The sequence below is a fragment of the Lichenostomus cassidix genome, chromosome 2 (assembly GCF_008360975.1).
Source record: "Lichenostomus cassidix isolate B80296 chromosome 2, HeHo_3.0, whole genome shotgun sequence".
Classification (NCBI taxonomy): Eukaryota; Metazoa; Chordata; class Aves; order Passeriformes; family Meliphagidae; genus Lichenostomus; species Lichenostomus cassidix.
Window position 1 is genome coordinate 82773211 of NC_139482.1, and position 13024 is coordinate 82786234.

General features: G+C 38.5%; 1 protein-coding gene across 2 annotated transcripts in view; it reads right to left on the reverse strand.

The window, feature by feature from the left end:
- The window catches only part of DDC (dopa decarboxylase), a 68995-nt gene that overhangs the window by 30047 nt on the left and 25924 nt on the right, over positions 1–13024 (reverse strand). For both annotated transcript variants that reach the window (XM_085052211.1, XM_085052210.1), the window contains exons 3-6: positions 10542–10655; positions 9753–9872; positions 6343–6477; positions 3034–3177 (exon numbers count right to left, since the gene is read on the reverse strand). In XM_085052211.1, the coding sequence (XP_084908337.1) occupies positions 3034–3177; positions 6343–6477; positions 9753–9872; positions 10542–10655 (513 nt within the window). The remainder of the gene's footprint in view (positions 1–3033; positions 3178–6342; positions 6478–9752; positions 9873–10541; positions 10656–13024) is intronic.

Here is a 13024-nt window from a genome sequence, read left to right on the forward strand (position 1 = left end):
TGTGCTTAACCACTTGTGTGTTTACAATTGATGAAACAGACATGACTTCAGCATGTGCTTTAAAGCTCCCCCTTAACTCGGGGCCAGATGAAGGGCTGCACGTCATCCATGCTGCGAAATGACTCCTTAGTAAATTGTGCCAACTGTAGTACCTCAATAGCTGACATGGTTAAGTGCTTTGTTTGCACAGTCTGCTTGCTTTACCATATGAAAATATCTCTGTTTCAGTTTCTCTGTAAAAATGTTTTGAGAGAGAGAAATTAAGTCTGAACTTAAAAATAAAAAAAGAAAACAAAAGTAGAGATCTGGGTAGCCTAGTGGCAACAGCCTTCACTGAACAAAATGATACATATGATACACGTTACTAGTGCTACAAGACATCGATGGTGGGTAGGAATGCAAAGATTCCTTTTCAAGACAATGCCTCTCCCCAAAAAAGGCTGACTGAAAAATCCTATGTACATGAAAAGCAAACCTATAATTAACAGATTGCTGTAATGACAGAAGCTGTTTCACATCAAGTAAACCTGACCCTGATTCTTCACTCACCTCTGCAGGGAAAGCACTGCTATCAAGTTCAGTACGATTCTTCATTTATTCATTAAGTAGAAGAGGAGAAACATGCCTGTAAGGCATTGCAATTTACTTGTATTTTCTTTTTAATCCCTTAGAAAACTTTTTTTTTTGCTGCTAAGGGAGACTGTAATAGCTTGGATGTAAACAAGACATCTTCATTAGGAATGATGTCTCCGCTGTCACAAGTCTCTTCAGGCAGAATTTCTTCCGTCAAACTTGTTGCTTTGATGTTGAATCACTCCCCTTAGTGAAGGATCAGTGAATACAGGGAGACAAGGAATCAAGTGGCGTAAGGTGTTTCCTTGGCAATGTGCATATCTTTGTCGCCAGAACAAAATACAACAGCACCAAATTACTCAAGAACAAAAGAAATGGAAAGGCTTTTGAAATCTGCAAGCCAGAAAAGGGAGCACTAATACAGTGCTTGGACTGCTGCTCAGCATGACAGAGAATTAGCACACCTTTTGAGTTAAGAGGCCAACCACACTGATAATGAGATCTAGTTTAACCTAAGCTGGCATGTTTTATGTATACAAATAAATGTAAGACTCGATACAGGCTACATTAACTCGGGCAGAGCCTCTGCTGTCTTCGAGAGCCTGTTTTGCCCAGCTAAACAAACAGATGAAGAAAAACAGCAGTTAAATCACCCTTTGTAAAGGTGTCACTAAATACATAAATTAGAATTTTTTATTTCCTCTTGCTATGCAGAAAAATTAATAAGGCTTGAATATTTATGAGGGACAAGTTGCATTTTTTTTTGCTGATGGACAAAAGCAGAGGAAAAAACACATTAACTTTATAGTTACTACATAAAGATGTGATATCATGCTGTACTTGTAATTATTTTAAATTAACAGTGAGATATACAAACAGGATTCTGTGTATGGTATTATGAGCTGGGATCATAACACAGAGAAATAAAACATGCCTTGTAGCATGTTCTTCACCTCAATAGGTGCATCCCACAGAAAAAGAATTCTTTTTGGAATCTTTAGAGACACTTTATTTCTCAGTCAGAGTCTTGTTATAATATAAAGCAATTGACAGGATGTGCTTGGTCATTCTAAGGACTCACTAGTTCTAGGCAGCTTACAAATCAGCAGCATTCTGCATATATGAAAACCATTTCTCACTCTCATACTACATAAAAATATCTAAAGGTTAATAGGAAGAGTAAAAAGATTATATTTTGAAAAGAGCTTGGTGAAATTTAAGCTTCTTTGTCCCATTTGGCACTTATCCATGACTATAGGCAAGCTTAATCTGTTAATTCTTCTGAAAACAGTTAATAGAAATTTAAATCACATTATCCCTTTTCAAAATGTTACAACACTAAAGAAAAGAAACAACCATTGTCACACATGATGTTTCTGTGGAAAAAAGTAACTTATTTTTGAATCTCTTAAAAAAATCCCATTTCTGAAGTTCTCAGTTTCTAAATTAGTTGTGTGGGGATTTTTCCTTCAGTTTTTCTTTTGTGGAGGCCAGTAAAAACATATTCTTTGTAATATATTATACCCCTTAATAGATCTATACAGCCTGTGGTCTGTATCAAGTTTTGTAGAAATAGTGCTTGGAAATAGGCATTTATTGGTGATATACAAAACCACAACAGAAGCTACTTACTTCATGGGAAAAAACCAAATGGCAAAATCTTGTTTTTAACTTGAAGTAATAACAGGGTGTTCTGAAGTGGCAGGAGGAGTAGCTCTGATAAATAAGCAAATGTTCTTTTTGATCAGGTACTTATCATGGTAGAATCAAACTTTAGAGTTTTATCTAATCTAACACTGCTCCATGTCAAAAATTGGGGGATTATGATCTTAAACTACTGAGACATAACTATATTTGCCTTTGCTGTCTGGCTGTGGAAGCAGGAATCTCTGGAAAAGAAAATGGAGAGATAACAAGAAATGGTGACACCTAAAGTTTCCACAGCTTCATTCCCTATAGCTCACTTGTTAGAGATTAGTTACATATTCACAAGTACCTGACTGACAATGTCTGATCTTGATGATATTTGGGGTGTATTATGGAGGTTAATTTCTTTGCTAAAGTGTATCAAGGGGAAACTACTGTTTCTTGAAGAGACTTAAGCTTGAGATAGCATCATTTAATGTATTGCCTTTAAACTTGTTTTATGTGTAAGTTGGAACCTGAGAAGTAAAGGTAAACAGTCCGGAATTCAGGGTGTTAGGAGATTATAACACCACAGGATTACATGCAACTACAAAATTGATCCCAAACATCATTTTGCTGACAAGTGCAACCAGCTGCTCCAATTAGTTTCTCCTCCTGCACAAAAGGCATGTGAAGAACATTCATGGAACCTATCTTAGTATTTTAGCTCAGCTGCCCATGAGTGGCTCTGTTAGGGATGAGATCATCTATTCATGTCAAAAGCATCTTAGCAGGAGCATTAAATTCACTGATTAGTTAAAATCCAGTACTCACAAAGAATGGTATAAGACCAGCAGCTTTGTCTTCATCCAGAACTTTCTTCAGGGCTGAACCACAAACACGAAATGTGTCATCTGAAGGAACGTTTTTAATCTTCACAGCACCAATTAGTGCAGCCCTTTCCACGGATGAATGAGCCTACAAGGAAATGGGCAAATTTTAAGACCAACACCTTTTACTGAATTGTAAGAAGTTAATTTGAATTTACAAAGAAAAAAATTAAGTCCTTTCAAGTAAAGCCATACTTAAGATCCTGTTGATGATATGCAACAGATACATATTTCTCCACCTTTCATATAGGTAGATGGACACATACATATATATACATAATACAAACACACTCCATTGACAATGAAAGATATATTTAGCCACAAAATACTCTCCTTTAAAGCAAATTATTAAAACAAACAAACAGAAAAGCTATTTTACTTTCTACCTTCTACAGTTTCATTAATTATCATTAATTTGAAAGAGGAAAATTCCTCACCTTTTCACATCATGACTATTCTCATTCACAATCTCCTTGTTGATTCTTGCCAGTGTCTACAAGACTGCTTATTATTTCTACTATAATTTAGCATATAATCACAAAAATAACAATCCAGAATTTTGTTGAACTAGACTAGATTGAGTTTTTGCCTTTCTACTTCACATATCCCTGCAATGATATGTTAAAGACAGATGAATCATTAATTTTTATCTCAGCAGTGCCTCTTGTTAAAGTGCTTTGGTAACTAATTAGGCACCAACTTGAGAAAATATGGAAGCCTAGAAATACAACTTTTTAAGTGGAAAACAAGGTGTGTGGCATAGCAATACCATACTTTATTCAGGTGTGCAATGGAAAAATGGATTTTAGAACTCATTTATACTAGAATTACAAATAAGCACACTATAACAATACACTGAGGTTGTTAGCCAGTCAGAACCCCTAAATTGCTTCATCAGACTCAAAAATTGTAGCAAGATTCTCTTCCAGATGCATTCTTGCATTGTTGGGCTCTATCAGTGATTGGTTTTTCCTCCCACAGAACAGCTTACATTTAACTTTCTTTTGTGGATTATTGCCTATGAGTCACACAGGTCTGTTCTTAACGCAGAAGGAGCGGTGAGCTCGGCAACAATCTGCTTGGAAAGGTCAGCAGTATCTTAAGGCAAATCCTTCTGTAAACATAAGATCCTCCGACCTTCAGTAGGCAGGAAAGCCTGTCAGTCCTCATTTCAGGTCAGCCTCTTATATGGGACAAAAACATCAAAACAAGTGAAAGGTTTTGTGCATCACTGGGTCAGTCAGAGCTCTGGGACTGGTGGTCTATGCAATACTGACCTTAGGGTCCCAGGCAAAAAAAGAAAAAGGACAAATATCCTTTGTGCCTCTTGAAAACAGTCCTGAATCTTCTCACCATGCAAGTGGTGTCCCTCTTCCCACCAGAAAAGAGCAACTGTAGTGTTACTACTGTGTTAAGTTCTTCTACAGTGCTTTCTAACATACACTTATTAGTAAACCAAAGTAAGGCTGAAACATGGCCATTTGACTCTGCATATCAGATATTATTTTAAAATAAACATTAAGTACTAAGAAAGGGGTTTTTTTCCCATTTACATGTAGGTAAGAAAATGTCACAGATATTAAGAGAAACAACATTGCACGGCCCTCCAGCAGGATTACTGTGTCAGAAAGGTAGCAGCAGCAGAACTCACTAGAGCAGAATTTGTTTTCTTTAACAGTAAAAGCCTCTCATGGTCATGGCCTGCTGAGAATTTAGTGTAACTCAGTCTAATAAATACCACTCACAGTCAGAAATCAAGAATTACATTTTCTGTTTCTTTATAAGACTTCTTAGTTGGATTGCAAGATGGATATCTTAAAGGTTTACAAAAAAACTGTTTCAGCTTCTTCAAGCACTGTGACCAATTTGCTTTATACTCATGCATTAGGTTTTTCTGTGTACATGCATGCTTATAGTGGGAGGATGTATGTGTGTTTGTTTGCACATGTGCTTGTAGGAAGACAATACTGCGTGCACAGAAGACTGGATGCAACAGAAGATGGCCTAGACTTACCAACCATAACTGAAATTAACACCTTATTTAATTGTCTTTATTTACTTCTAAAAAGCTCTTTATAAAGATATTTAATGCTGACATCTGGATATTTATCCTTTATATTATGGTAGCACCCATGAAATTCCAGTTCACCTGTCGTAAAATTAAAGAATGGTCTGCGTTGGAAGGGACCTTACAGATCACCTAGGGCAAATCCCATTGTCGTGGGCAGGGACACATTCAACTAGACCAAGTTACTCAGAGTCCCATCCATCCTGGCCTTGAATGCCTCCAGGGGTGGGACATCCACCACTTCTGTGGGCAGCCTGTTCCAGTACCTTGCCACTCTCACTGTAAAGAATTTTTTTTTAATATAATCAACCTACTTGCAGTTTAAAATCATTCCCCCTTGTTCTGTCACTACGTGCTCTTTTAGAAAGTCCCTCCATGTCTTTCTTGTAGGCTGCTTTAGGTTGCAATTATGTCACCCCAAAGTCTTTTCTTCTCCAGGCTGAACAATCCCAATTCTCTCAGCCTTTCCTCATAGGAGAGGTGCTCCATTAATCTGATAATTATGGTGTCCTTCCTCTGGACTCACTCCAACAGTTCCATGTCCTCCCTGTGCTGAGGACCCCAGAGCTGATGCAGCACTGCAGGTGGAGTCACACCAGAGCAGAGTAGAGGGACAGAATCCCCTCCCTCACCCTGCTGGCCACACTGCTTTGGATGCAGCCCAGGACACATTTGACTTTCTGGGCTGCAAACACACTTTGCCAGCTCATGTCCAGCCTCTCATCCATCAGCACCCCTAAGTCCTCCTCAGCAGGGCTGCTCTGGATCTGTTCGTCCTCCAGCCTTTGCTGATACCAGGGGTTGCCCTGACTCAGGGGAAGTACCTTGCACTTGGTCTTATTAAACTTTATGAGATTCACATGGGACAAATATTCGAGTTCATCCAGGTCCCTCTGGATGGCATCCCATCCTCAGGTGTGTCAACTGCACCACTCAGCTTGGTATCATGTCCAAATTTGGTGAGGATGCACTCAATCCCTTTGTCTATGTCATTAATGAAGATATTAAACACTGATCCCAATACAGACCCCTGTGGAACACAGTTAGGATGTACAGTAAGATTTAGACAAACAAAATCAAGTACTCACCAATTCAAAGAGTTTGTACTAAATTCACCTGCCTATTCAAGTGGCTGAAATTATTAAGTATAGGCACTGTGTTTTCATGTTAATGAGAGGTACTCACCTGATCAGAAGCATAAGCCACCAGCCTGCCCATGATCTCTGCTTCTGTCAGCTCAGGGTTTTCTGACTGCACCTGTCTGATAGTCCTTGTTCTTGCAGCAAGAAGTGCAATCAGGGTGGCCTCACTTGCACTTCCCTGTGGGACAAATTGAGGGAAGCTTCAAAATGAAAATATTGCAGAAGAAGAAAAGCGACATTCATTCTGCATGAATCTGCGAAGTTGTTAACAGAAACTGCAGATAAGAAACTGTGCAATCTCATGTTTTAAAAATGTGTCTGACAGCAAGAGAGGAATCTCTGTTTGATCTTGGTCTCCTCCTTCCTGATGCCTCTGCCTGTTCTCTTTAATCTTTATGCTTGTTCAGTTTAGGCAACAGCCTTGCAATCAGTGTTCAAAAGCTGGACTCACAGACTTAAATGTATGTGAAAATGCTCTCAAACCAGACACCAATCTGCTGTTTACCCATAACAATGGCAGAGTAACTGTTGATTTCTGTTACACTGGATTTCTACACATGTAAGTTCCATCAGGACCTGAATGTCAACTCTCACTTCTGTCAAGCACCATGCCTAATTATATAATTTCCTTCATATTAAAATTACCTTGGGCAAGTAAAATAACATGGCTAAAAGAGAAAAAAACACTGAAAAACCAAAATTGCTATAATCCAATATAGGTAAATGCACTTCAGTGCAGTATTAGTGATGTATGTTTTCTTCATCACCAACAAAGATAACAGGAACAGTCACACCAGTCACACACTATTTCGAAATTGCACTCTGAATTACAAAACATCAGTTTAAAATGTGTCTTGGATATTCTGTGACAACAAAAAGAATTTTTGAAAAAGCACTATTCTGGTGATAGCCTGGCTGAGTGGGCAAATGACTTAGGCTGAACAATAGCCTCAGCTTTCTGAGGACTGCCACAAGATATCCTGGCTCTTCATCCACGCTGGTGTGTAGTCAATGTATACAACAGCTCTTGTATAAATTTCCTTTTACAGAAAAAAGGTTGAAAAGGGCCTGTTGCCCAGTTGAATTTTGCCTCCTGATATACAGCTGGGACAGAGCCTAAGGGCACTGAAGGGTTGCTGAACACTAAGGGTTGCTGAATCCAGCAACCTGGAAATGCTTTTGGATGTCTCATGATAGACACAGGCTTTATCCTCTTGCCTCAGCTTCCACAAATCACTTTTTTCTACTGAGTCACCTTTTTCACACTGAAGCTTTTTACACTGCTTGCAGAGCCTGGTTTGCAACGCTCTTCTATACACTTGGCACCAAAGTCTTGTGCTAAACATTTCTGAGGAAAAAAAACGCCTTGGTTCTTGAACTACTTGGCTAACTGACAAGTAAGATAAATCAGCAGCGTTCTCTGCCAGGCCAAAGATATTTTTGTCTCACCCCTAAAATACTTTTTCTTTGCAGAGCAAAAAAAACTCTTCAAAATTCAAAGCAGGTACACTTTCCAGCAATTTATCTAGAATGAACAGCAGATACAAACTTCAGGAAGAAAGTTGATTTCTCACTTATTTTTGAAAGCCGTTTTTTCTCCTCTTGAATGCTGTATTCTGCATTAGGTGAAGGCTGATGATACCTTTGCTTTTACCACAGGCAAACAAAGGTTGCCATGGCAAGCAGGCTCAAGAGGCGGAAGAAACATCAGCAATAGCTGATGTTCATGTCCACCAGAGCTCTGAACTGAAATTTTCTTTCATCTTTTGCCATTTTGAAGTGTCATCCTACACACAACAACAAAGTGCTTCATATTGACATAGACTTTCAAATGTAATTAAGAGGCAATTTTCACAGGCTCAGTTTTACCCAATAGCACAATAATTACTTGGCATTTACCAACAGAATGACTGGCATTTTCACGCACTCATATTGTCTTTGCCTCACGCTCTCTTGCTTGGATCATTATTGTTTCAAGAGGAAGACAAGAAGACCTGCAGCCCAAATGACTGCATCATAAGCAGGAACACAGAGCCCACTTTCGATTCTGAAACTGACTGGTTTCTGATGAAAATTATGGGCAATCCAGCACTGTCAGCATGGAGGGGCAATATTTCCTGCTGATAACAATCAGGCATAATTGCTTGCTTTCACTGGTACAAAATAGATGCTGCCAAGATGCATGAGGGAAGCTTGATTTCTTGAATATAACCCCCTCCCTAGCAATTGTAGTGACAAAGACACTGAGCAAGCAGATAAGTAAAGAACTATACTGGAAATACACTGGTGTAGGTACAGCTCCATCTAGGACAATGACAGCAGTTGGGTTAAATTCATTCTTGCCAGGGAAGGTGTTGGGACGAATTCATTGTAATATTCTGTAAGCATTTGCAGCTGAGATCAAAGAAAGAAGCCCCCAGTTGTAGTATCCAATTCAAATGTATATTAGAAGCCTGTCTTAGGATAAAATGGATTGTGCCCTGGCTGCCAGTGACCAGACTCCAGAGATTATGAAAGAAGCACAGAACAATTATTTAAATTTCAATCTTCTTCATAGTAGAGATCTATTTTAGATAGATTAACAGCTGTGACCAGAGTTGCATTTGCAGAATGACCATGTGCTAGTGAAGCCATGGCTGCCAAACAATATAGCTTTATTATGCATGCAAGATTGCCCACTGGTGATATATTTATTATTGTTCAGGTTATCTGTTCGGACATTTTAAGTTTAATTAAGCAGTCAATGTCAAAGTTTGGGGTTTTGTTCTAGTTGGGATATGCAGTGTGGTCTCAAACCTGTATTATCTACAGATAGAACTGCTTAGGTTCAAATTTTAAGCAGCTCGTCATCTTATTATAATATTCTGATATTTCCTTTTGTTGTATAAGAAAAGCTTAAAATAATTTCAACCTCTTTGACAAAAATTTATAGACTTTTTACTACATTCTGCTATTTCTATTTATCAAAGTTTATCTCCTATGTTCTTATTCACTGCTTGATCTTTGACACTTCTTTCCCTTAAAAAAAAAGGAAGGCTCTTCCAGAAACTGACTGAAGTAAACAATTACACATGCAAAAGGTAGACTTCTAACCTCAGCTATGAAATGTTGCTGCATATTGTCAAGTATGAGCTCAATTCACTGAAAAACAAATTAAAGTGTCCATCCTACATGATTCTGATTTGAATTTGAAGCCTAAATTTTAAGTTGAACTACAAGCAATTCGTCCCAGAGAAGTGTTTTAGAAATCAGCTGCTCTAAAAACGAAAGCATTACTTTCATGAATGATCCTGCCCACCTATAGACATTCTCACAGAGAATCAGCCTTTCTGAAAATTTGAAAGGAACCCATGTGGCAGCAGAAAAAGAAGTATTTCCTTCTAGTATAAAGATTTTGCAAAATCATGAAGTTCACAAACTCAACCCAAATTCTTTTTTCATGTTCCCTCTTACCTGAATGACTCCTCCACCTTGGCCATCCTTCCCAGCTAAAAATTCTTCAGGCAAATTAACCATCTTCCCTAGCCAATCCAGCATGACAGTCTCCAGCTCTGTGCAAGCTGGACTTGCAGCCTGTATTGAAAAACAGAGCAGAGGGAATAATCTCACTAGACCATGAAGAGAAATCAGATCTACCAGAGCAAGAATAATTCTTTCTCTCTCTCTCTCTTTCTTTTGACTAAAGAGACTAGATGACTAATGTCACCAGCCAAGTTAGGGACCTGAAGACAGGTTTGTGCATGCAGTTGCTCACATTGACTTAAAAAACGTCAAAATAGGCCTTATATGAATATCAAATATCAAAGCTAGGATTTGCATCTTGCATATTTTTTCAACAATTAATACCAGCCTCTTTTGAGAAGAGTCTACCTCATATGAATGTAGGGGTTTTAAGACAATTTTCCATTCATCCAGATGAAAAGAGAAATAACAACACTGGGTTCTAGACAATGAGTATTGGTAATCCAATACTCATTGGATTACCAGTGCTACCACTAATACTAAATGTTGGTGATTTTTCAAGAGCAAACCATGTAAGAGGAAATAGCATTTTATCCCTGAAATGTTTCAGGGGGTCTATGTGAAAATCCTTAACTAATCAAGGAAATTTACCTACAAAAATACTCCTGTGACTTCACTGCTCTTAATCAATAATTTCATTGCAGAATGCTACTGAAATGCTTAAAATCTTGGCAAAGTGAAGCATAATTACCACATAGCAGTTCACCAGAGAAAACTCACCCAAGAGAAGCCCACACATCCTATTCCACCACACAACATATCTGCAAGAAGAGCTGGGAAGGAAGAGGCTGCAGGGAAGTAGGCAAAAAAGTATGGACTGTGCCAGTGAGTCACCTGTATTAAAAAAAAATAGTTTTAATTAATACATGAAGCAGAAACAAATTGTCACAAAATCAGAGAAGGTTAGATGTTGTGACAAGCCAACAGGTCTGGACTATGTGGCTGTAACACAGAATTCCATATTTAGAAAAAACTTGCCTTGTTTTTTTTCATTATTTTTTATCTATCTTTTGCTCAGGTTAAAAATAAATTAGTTCTCACCCCAACCCCCTAACAGCTCCAAAACCAGAGTTTTCTATTTGTCCTCCTAGAAGACTAGAATTGTCGTGGCCATGGCAGCCTGAGTTTCTGTGCAAGGACAGTGTTCTGGAGCCTCTACCATCAGGCACTCTCTGGTATTTTGTTTTTCCATCTCTGTCATGCAACTGACATAGGAAGAGTGTCTTCAGAGCAGCAGAGGTCCACAGAACTCTCTTGCCCACACTCTCACGTTACTTGTTAATACTTAGGCACTGAATCTGACCAAACAGCTCCTCCCCACAAAATGAAACAGCCCATCCCAGTATACAATACCTTCTAAAAATTAAAAAATTAAATGCTCATCTCCCTGTAACAAGTTGTGATTTATATACAATTCCACGTTATACGTACTAATATGGGAGAACAACATAGTAACTGCGTAAATGGTAGTCAATCGTCTTGCCAAAGCAATATTTTTAATTATCGTATGTAACATCCAAACAATTTTAAGGATCTGTGAAATACTTGATAGTGCTCCACAACTCCAATCTAATAAAATTCAAAAGGAGGAGATGTACATCCACACTGCAGTGTTCAGTGGAAATAATGTGATATGCGATACGTTTGGCAAAACCAGCTTTCACATTCAAGATAAAAGGCAAATTTTTGAAGAAGTGCTTCTAGAGCTCTAAGCGAGAATTCAGCAGAATCTATGTAATATTTTTTCATGGCTGGAAATCCAGAGTTATTGAAGGCTGGCCTTTTCTTACACCATTTTGTTTCCTCTTCTTTTTCATTTTAATACTGGAATTCTTCTGTTACAACTGGAGGATAGTAAGAATATACATTCTCTCTTGGCTGAGTTTCTGGGCTGTTTTGTTTCACATTCCCATCTCTGATTAATTTTACCTTTTACACTCCTCCCTCCCTTCCAGTCTATGATAAGGTTTCTGGTTCTGGAGCTAACTCAGGGATTGCTGTACCACACTGTTGTGCATGCTGCAAATAATCCTTTTCTTTCCTCTTCTAACCCTCCTCCAACTCCACCAACAAGCAGCTCTTCTTTAAGGGACACGGTCAATGCTAAGGGGAAACTGTTTTAACTCTTGACAGAGTTAATCAGATAGCACTTTTGTTGCTGCAGTATACCAATTTCAGATGCCCCCAACTCTTTCACATGGAAAGAGCTCCTATCCATTACAATTTTCCTGTCTGAACTAGCCCTGCACCTGGTATATTCAAGACTGCATTTTTACTGGTGAGTAGGTTCAAAGCTATCAAATCAGCTATCCAAAGACAAGCCACTGTGAACATTTTCAACTGTATCTCATATTTGGTTGGGATACCTTTCTTTGTTGTAAAAAGTTTTAGAGCACTTGTGAAAATACCTTCCATCACAAATGAGAAAAAAAAAATGGATGGGATGTGGTTCTTCACAGGAAAACAATAAAATATTCAAGAAGCAGTGATCCCCAATAGGATCCACATGCACAGACTTTCACTGACGTCCATAACGAGCCAGAGCTGCCACTGCTCATCTCCCCAGCTCTAATCCTCTGTGATCTGTAAGACTCGTGACATTCATCTTGGGTTAATCAAGTTAAACTGAGTGCTTGCTGGGAGCCATTTGTTTGATGAAACACAGCAGATTCCAGTTGCACCACTCATACAAAGCTAAAAAAGCTACAAGCCCTGGGGCAAGTGCAGCTGCGCTTCTTTCTCCTGCTTCCCCTTCTCCTTTCCCTTGAAGCAGCTGTAAAATTCTTTTTTTTCATCATGTTGGAACAGACACACTTAGTCAGATATTGCAAAGAGCCTGACGTAATTGATGCCTGTTTTTTTAGCCTTCTGCTGATAAATAATCATACACAAGTGTCTTGGGTTCACTCTAATTACCACTCTAGTACTTCTCAGAGACGTTTTATTTCCAAGTCATTCTCTGCTTTCCTTAGTCTAGGCAACAGTCTACTTTTACCACTCACTAAGGATAGGTACTTCAGCTGAAAGTTCATAGATTAATGGATCCAATGTAACAAAAATTAGCATTTTTAGTACCGCTATTTGCAGTTGCAACTACGTTTTATCATTTTTGGTTCTACAAAGGAGGAGAACAAAACAAATCTGAGAGAGAAAGGCAACTCCCACTGATATTTTTACATGCAGATCCTGTCTGTGTTTTCTGG